Source organism: Python bivittatus, unplaced genomic scaffold (assembly GCF_059951505.1).
Source record: "Python bivittatus isolate LINGU-HERP-01145 unplaced genomic scaffold, Pbiv_v1 ctg000700_np1212, whole genome shotgun sequence".
Lineage (NCBI taxonomy): Eukaryota > Metazoa > Chordata > Lepidosauria > Squamata > Pythonidae > Python > Python bivittatus.
Genome location: NW_028277098.1, coordinates 87,361,456 through 87,369,872, shown reverse-complemented (window position 1 = coordinate 87,369,872; position 8,417 = coordinate 87,361,456). Strand labels below are relative to the sequence as shown.

General features: G+C 43.3%; 1 protein-coding gene across 1 annotated transcript; it reads right to left on the bottom strand.

Annotated features, from left to right (window-relative positions):
- Positions 1-6,105: 6,105 nt before the first annotated feature.
- MOCS3 (molybdenum cofactor synthesis 3) lies at positions 6,106-8,393 on the bottom strand. The gene has a single exon (XM_007445426.4). The coding sequence runs from the start codon at positions 8,290-8,292 to the stop codon at positions 6,961-6,963; it is 1,332 nt and encodes a 443-aa protein (XP_007445488.2). The 5' UTR covers positions 8,293-8,393; the 3' UTR covers positions 6,106-6,960.
- Between the last annotated feature and the right edge of the window lie 24 nt (positions 8,394-8,417).

Below are 8,417 nucleotides of genomic sequence, written 5' to 3'. Positions count from 1 at the left end.
AAGCAGAATGACTCAACTGGAGGAACAGGATGCCCCATCAGTGTCAGCTCTATACGATCAGTGACAACACTATGATGTAGTTTTATCTATAAGAACTGTTTAGAATTAGAAATTAAGATACACTAGCAAAATGCTTAACATTCTTTTTTACAAATACTTCTACAGGAATTGGGATACAACTACTGCCTTCTAGATGAGAAAGAACAGCTTTCCCCAAGTTGATGTCTTGGGCTCCTAGACAACACCAAATTCAGAAGGCTGGTCCTAGGAGGATATCTAACTAAGGTGGACTTACAGTGCATTCGGAAAGTATTCAGACCCCCTTCACTTTTTTCAATTTTGTTATGTTGCAGCCTGATACTACAATCATTCAAATTCATTTTTTTTCTCATTAATCTACACTTAGTACCCCATAATGACAAAGTGAAAGCAGAATTTTAGAAATGTCTGTAAATTATTAAAAAGGAAAAACTGAAATATCACATGTACTTAAGTATTCAGACCCTTTACTCAGTACTTTGTTGAAGCACCTTTGGCAGCAATTACAGCCTCGAGTCTTTTTCAGTATGACGCGACAAGCTTTGCGTACCTGGATTGGGGGATTTTCTGCCATTCTTCTTTGCAAATCCTCTCAAGCTCAGTCAGGTTGGATGGGGACTGTAGGTGGACAGCCATTTTCAGGTCTCTCCAGAGATGTTCAATAGGGTTCAAGTCAGGGCTCTGGCTGGGCCTCTCTAGGACATTCACAGAGCTGTCCCTAAGCCATTCCTGTGTTGTCTTGGCTGTGTGCTTAGGATCGTTGTCATGTTGGAAGGTGAACTTTCGGCCCAATCTGAGGTCCTGAACACTGTGGAACAGGTTTTCATTGAGGATATCTCTGTGCTTTGCTCCATTCAGCTTTCCCTCAACCCTGACCAGTCTCCCAGTCCCTGCTGCTAAAAAACACCCCCACAGCATGATGCTGCCACCACCATGCTTAACTGTTGGGATGGTATTGGGCAGGTGATGAGCGGTGCCTGGTTTCCTCCAGACATAACATTTAGAATTGAGGCCAAACAGTTCAATCTTGGTTTCATCAGATCAGAGAATCTTGTTCCTCACAGTCTGAGAGTCCTTCAAGTGCTTTTTTTGCAAACTCCAAGCAGGCTTTCATGTGTTTTGTACTGAGGAGAGGTTTCCATCTGGCCACTCTGCCATAAAGCCCAGATTGGTGGAGGGCTGCAGTGATGGTTGTCCTTCTGGAACTTTGTCCCATCTCCACACAGGATCTCTGGAGCTCAGTCAGAGTGACCATCAGGTTCTTGGCCACCTCTCTTACTATGGCTTTTTCCCAGTTGCTCAGTTTGGCTGGGCAACCAGCTCTTGGAAGAGTCTTGATTGTACCAAATTTCATCTCCAACTCTTCCAGAATTATGGAGGCCACTGTGTTCTTGGGAACCTTCAATGCAGCAGAATTTTTTTTTTGTAGCCTTCCCCAGATCTGTACCTTGCAATAATCCTGCCTCTGAGCTCTGCAGGCAGTTCCTTTGACCTCTTGGCTTTTGCTCGGAAACAATATGCATTGTCAGCTGTGAGGCCTTCTATAGAGGTGTGTGCCTTTCAGATCATGTCCAATCAATTTAATTTACCACAGGTGGACTCCAATCAAGGTGTAGAAACAGCTCAGCAATGATCAAGAGAAATGGGAGGCACCTGAGCTACATTTCAAGTGTTGTTGCAAAGGGTCTGAATACTTATGCCAATGTGATATTTCAGTTTTTCCTTTTTAATAATTTACAGACATTTCTAAAATTCTGTTTTCACTTTGTCATTATGGGGTCCTGAGTGTAGATTAATGAGGAAAAAAAATGAATTTGAACGATTGTAGTATCAGGCTGCAACATAACAAAATTGAAAAAAGTGAAGGGGGTCTGAATACTTTCCGAATGCACTGTAAATCTTAAGCAGAAAGCTATCAGGTCCCATCCCCCAACTGTATGTGAAGAAAGTATTTTGCATAGGCCCTATCAACAGCCTTAAAGTCCAGTATATTAACGTTACATTATCTCTGTTCATTTTTTTCTTACAATTACAAATTGATCTGGCTTCAAGTATAGTAAATAACTTTATGTGGATAATTATTCAGAGCAATAATAGACCTTTCAAAGCTTGAGAAGTACCCATACATTCAGCTAATTAGCTGAAGAGTAAAAGGCTGTATCAAAAGAACTTTCAATAATTAATTCTTCTGATGATTCTTTGAAAGGTTGGCCAGTGCTTGTGATTTGATTTGATGGCTTATTTTGGGAAAATCCTAATTTTACCATTGAGGACTGCTCCCACAAAACCACCTGTGGCATACCTTCCCTGCTGTGGGCTCATTTCTTTTATCATTTTGTTCTGCTGCCACCACTAAGCTGCTTTTAGGATTTAGAAAGTCTTTAAGTCTCTAAGGTAATGTTACCTGGGCAGAGGGTGGAGAAGGTACAGAATAGCAGACACCTATTAACATAGGTACAAATGGACTTTTATTAAATAGCTAAAAATGGTTCTACAATAGGTTCATTCACTTTTACAAAGTATATATGTATATATTAGCCTACCCAGACCTAAAGTTATTCCTAACCCAGCTTCCCTGATGGGGAACTACTTCCAGGTTTGGACTTGAGTCTCTCTCAGACCTGTCTTCCCAAACGTTCTCCCCAGTCCCCTCCTCTTGTTGGAAGATAACCTGGGATGAGATACTCAGTGTTGCCGTCTTTTGATAGGCAGTTCCACTACCTAATCATCACACCATCCCACATATCACAGGATAGGGTGATGATCTGTCCTGTGTATGCAATGTCTGAGACACAATTAAAACAAAATGTTTATTAAAACCCACGTTCAATTACAAAAAAAAAAAAAAAAAAGGAGGGTACAAGTTACAAAATACAAGCAAGGCCTCCCTTGCTTTATGAGAATTCACATTATGCAAGTTTACTACCATGCAACTGATTATTTTTAATCCAAGAATTTGCTTTATATGAAAAAAAAAAATCAGTATTATGCAATTTGTGCCAGCATAGCCAATTTGTACCAAAGGTCTGGAAATGTGTCAGAGCTCTTCCTGACAACCCCTCCTCTCTAATCTCACTTGCACATTTGCTATTGAATTGTGCTGTTGAATTGTGCGGTTGTTCTAGTTGTCTCTTGTCTCTCACTTGCTTCTGTACCTGTAGTAGCTAATACTCTACTATGGGATCAAAATGGCCATCAACAACTTGTCCAACCTGTTTACCCAAAATGAAAAGGACCTACTGGGTAAAACATTTTTCATGGTATTTTGATTAAAAATTCAAGGGTCTGCTTATCTGTGAGTACATCCAGGATATATGGGTACTTTTAAGAAGTATTACTGTGTATATTCATGGATAAGCCCATCTGCAGGTAAACCAAACCCAATTTTGAGGGTGTATTTTGGTACCTAAAATTCTCAGCTTATCCATGAGTATATATGGTAACAGAAAAAACAAAGTTGAATATATTACATCACATGGAAGGTAGGGAAGGATCCTCAGCCCTAGGATGAGCTTTTAACCTGGATGAATCTACTGTGTGCATCGTGATGAAGGTGGCTGATAAAATTTGTGGTGCTGATGCATTCTATCTCTATCTGTCATTATAGCTATGCTTATTAGAAATCCAGCTGTAAAAAAGACGGGGAAAATGTTTTCACTGTACACAGGATAGGAGACAAAGAAATAAACATGTTTAAGTAATGTACTTAAAAATAAGGGCTCCAAAAATGTCTGAGCACATTTGTCAATCCATTTGGGTTACAAAATATAACACCATACCCTGTAATTCCTTTTTTCCCCACTGGGTCAGCATCTCACTTTAGGCAAAGTTTTCAAGGAACATAACCATTCATGAATTATGGCTACGGGTTTTGTTTTTCAAGCTATGCCAGTTGACAAAACACTGAATCTGTGTCCTCAGAAGCAGCAAAAAACAACTCAAGAACAACTATTTTGTCAGGTAGGCTAGATTAAGAAATGATCACTGGCCAAGGGTACCCAGCAAGCTTCATAGATAAATGAAAACTTGAACAGTCCTTAGTCTGGCATTCTAACCTTCAGTAAACTTAACACTGTGAAATAGATTGTTTAACCTCACAGAACAGCTGCAATTCAAATACATCCATCTGAGCACAACAGATCCTTACAAATCAAATTGGTATTCAGTTATTTGGAGACACTGTTTTTAAAAGTAATCTTCAACAGCTTCTGCAAAAACAAATAAGAGTGTAACATACCAGAAAGAACAGGGATCACCAATCTTTTTGTCCCGGAACAATTTAGAATTTTGAGAACATATGGTGGGCACATTTACTGACTGCTACGATAGGCATGGCCAGTCATGAAGCATCCATTTACTTGAAGGCAAGCTAGCACCCTAGGATGCTCTATGACTCAATTTGGGTTGTGAGAATGTCTCCTTCCTTTAATTAAAAAGTGAGACATTAAGATGCACACTGCCCTGGAGAACCTAAAGTTAAGCAGCAGGATATATGTGCATCTCCCCTTTCCTGTACCATAGCTCTGCATCTACCTATGTGGATAAAGGCAGCAAGGGGTATCTATTGTTAAAAGGGCATGATACGTACAGAAGTGCTGAATATAAAAGCAAAAAATCATTCCAGTGGGATGGCGGTTACACTTGTGAGAAGAGTTGAGTGATGAGCCCAACTAAGATTACAGGTAGTCCTCAAGTCATAAAATGTGATGTCACATGGCAGTCCCGGTTGCCATTGTAACCCAAGACTCACAGGTTGTTAAGCAGGAAGCGGAAGGAATCCCAGGTAAGGAGTGCGGGGGTGCCACAGAGGGTGCTGGAGACCCGGCACAGGCCGTGCTTGAATCAGGGAGGGGGTGCTCAGTAAGATGCAAGCTCAGAAAGGCCAGGGAATGAGGGTGCATGTTGCGTGAGAACGCAGGGAGGCTGTGGAAAGAGGGTGCTGGGTACATGCATGAATGCGATCGTAGGGAGGCTGCAGAAAGAGGGCGCGGGGTTGTAAGTCCCTTTATTCAGCGCCATCGTAACTTTGAACGGTCGCTGAACGAATGGTCATAACTCAAGGACTACCTGTAATCACGACTGCTAGGAAATTAGCTTTGTTCTATGAAAGCTGGATTAATCAATAAAAATCACCAGCACACAAGGAGTTAACATTTCTCTACGCCTCCATGTTTCCAGGAATGTTCAAGCTTTGTCCTAAGCTTTTGAGAAATATTTTAAAAATGCATCCTGAAGCCCAGCTGATTCTTACCTACTTGTGCTTATGTTTCTAGTTAATAATCAGGACTGATTATTCTGCTTATTAGAGTGATTATATGAAAATCACTGTTTTTTTGTACAGAAAGCAGTTTTCCTAAGAACTCTCTTCTTAGATTTTCATGTATATCAGCACTAGAGAAACAAGGAGAGTAATGGAAACACATTGATTGATGTAGTGTATCAGCTGGCACTAGAATATTTAATCAGAAAATTTACATAGCCACCCATCTTAAATATATAACTCTGGGTGGTAAACAATCCATACAAAACAATATTAAAAAACCCATAACCAATTAAAATAATTCAATGCAAAAAAAAAAGATAACCAAGGCACTACATGACTCTTCCCTACTGGCCTTATAAAGCTGGTTTAGGTAGATAACAAACAAACAAACAAAACCCCTTCTCCTAGGTCAGCGTTTCTCAGCCTTGGCAACTTGAAGATGTGTGGACTTCAACTCCCAGAATTGAATTCTGGGAGTTGAAGTCCACACATCTTCAAGTTGCCATGGCTGAGAAACACTGTCCTAGGTGACTAGTTAGAATATGCTACATCGAATTTCTTATTGTCTTTCCCATATTTCTTTTCAACTGGGAACCAAAGCAGCCATGAAGATGATGCTCATGACATTCTAGGAAGAAAATAAACTAAATAGGCTAGGGAACTGAGTTGGAAGAAGAGAGGAATCTGATGAGGACTGATACCAACCACAAGCCACACATAACCAATGAGCAAATACTGAGATGTACAATAGAAATGTGTCGACTAAGATGATACAATGGGGAAGAAAGACAGAAGCCTGCACCTTTCTTTACAAAGATGTTTATCTGGCAAAATAAGTCCTCAAGGAACATAACTTAATGTTCTAAAAAAAATTAGGGCATCATTTTTATAATGTAAAGTGACAAATACTAAAAGACAGAGAGAATACTACCTTTGGATTCAATGGGACCTCTGGGAAGGATTAAACTAAATCAGCAGTATTTGGTCCTGGTCCTGGGAATATTTGACAGTGCGTATATACCAACATATCCTTTGTATGGTTTTGTTGTAGCATGAAGTAAGAATAATTACTGGACAAACTAGAGGAAGGAAATGAAATATGAAACCGGGTCATTCCATCAGCCTTCTCTTTTGTACGCATTGCATTCACCTAGTCATTATTTAAGAACTTGAAGTCCACAACTTTTTTCCTCTTCCATCTGCCTCCCTTTTCCTCCCTGTTTTATCCCTTTTACATTGGGGGGGGGGAGTAATTTTCTCTCCCACCCCCCATATGTAAGTTGCTTTGGGTGACTTTTTGTTTAAAGCAGAAGTTTTCAAAGTTTTTCAGGCCATAGAACCTGTTTTTTAAAAAAACCTGGAACTTCATTCACCAAAATAGTGGCTATAATAGATGCACCTGGCTGTATTCAAATCAACTTTTTTTCCCCTCTTAGTCTCTCAAGTTTTCATGGAACCATAGGGTTCTGTGGAACACTTTGAAAAACCCTGATTTAAAGCTTTAAAATGAGCGCTTTAAAGGGAGACTTCTACAGACAGTTAAATGAAGATACAAACATGTTACCTTGTTGTAGCAATGAATTCCTTTCTTAAAGACCAAGCAAATCAATGAATTAATTATCTTTAAAACTACAACAAATTATTGCTATTAGAAAACATTAATACTGAGGAAATTCTTGGTCAATTTTGTCAGCCCATGCCATGAGTCCTCCTTTGATATCCTTAATCGAAATTAAGCCTAGCTCATCATAAGGCAGTTCCTGTAATATTCTCACAGCTTTTTGAGAGTCGTTTCCTAATTTACAGACAACATAAACTGGAAAAACCATACTGCCACCAGCCTTCTGCTTCTCTTCATGTATCTTCTGGTACAAAGACTTTAAACATTTTTCGTCTTTTCTTTCTAGTTTATTTAAAGGCACATGGAGGGATTTTGGCAAGCAGCAGATCTCCACTTCCACTAGTGGACGGACATCAACCAATACGTGAGCGATCTGGCTGTCTAGAATCTTTCTGTATTCTTCTACCGATATCCTCTCTTCGCTAGACAATAAGCACAATCTCCGACACTTATCAGTTGCTGAAGACCCACAGAAAATTTCATAATCCTGCAGGGTCGTCAGGGAGGGCCGGTCCCCACACACAGCGCACTTGGGATCCCTGGGCCTTAGCTTGATGTGGCGAAACCGTCCTTCAAGGGCATCGAAGAGCAGCATCGACCGACTGACGGAGGATCCCATCCCCGAAGCAATCTTGAGCACCTCCAGGGCCTGGAGGGAGCCCAGGATGCCAGGCACAACCCCCAAGACCCCACCATCGGCGCAGTTGGTGACCGTCTCAGGGGGAGGGGGCTTAGGGAAGAGGCAGCGATAGCAGGGCCCCCCCTGGAAGTTGTACACCGTCAGCTGCCCCTCCAAGCGCAGGGCGCTGGCGGACACCAAGGGCTTGCCAGCTAGCACGCAGGCGTCGTTGACCAGATAGCGGGTGGGCACGTTGTCGGAGCAGTCGGCGACGATGTCGTAGGCCCGGACCAGCTCCAGGGCGGTGGTGGGGCTCAGCACCAGCTCGTAAGGCACGTACCGCCCGGCGGAATTCAGCTCTTTCAGCGCGGCGGCCGCCGAGTGCGCTTTGGAGCGGCCCAGGCGGCTCTCCCGGTGCAACACCTGCCTGTGCAGGTTATTCAGCTCCACCACGTCGTGGTCCACCAGCCCCAGGCGGCCCACGCCCGCAGCGGCCAGGTACTGCGCCAGCGGGCAGCCCAGCCCTCCGCAGCCCACGATCAGCACCGCGCACGAGGAAAGCCGCAGCTGCCCGCGCACGCCCAGCTCCGGCAGCACCAACTGCCGCGAGTAGCGCTGGATATCCAGCCGGCTCAGTCCCGCCCGCAGCGGAGGAGGATCCGACGCCATCTCGGCCGCCGCGGGCGCGTCGCCGCCGCCCTCCGCCAAGTCCTTCTCGGGGGGAAGCCAAGCCCCCTTCGTGGCTTCCATCGCGGCCGCCCGCCTCCTCTGCCAGGAGCTCTCTACGGGAAGGCGAGCGCGGCCGAGGGAGGCGCCCACCCTTCCGCTTCCGAAGCTGCGAGGGCCGGGTCCGAGCCTGCCGACACGCCTCTTCC

Excerpts from the sequence above, each read along its gene's own strand:
- MOCS3 (XM_007445426.4), bottom strand. The coding sequence starts at position 8,292 with ATGGAAGCCACGAAGGGGGCTTGGCTTCCCCCCGAGAAGGACTTGGCG.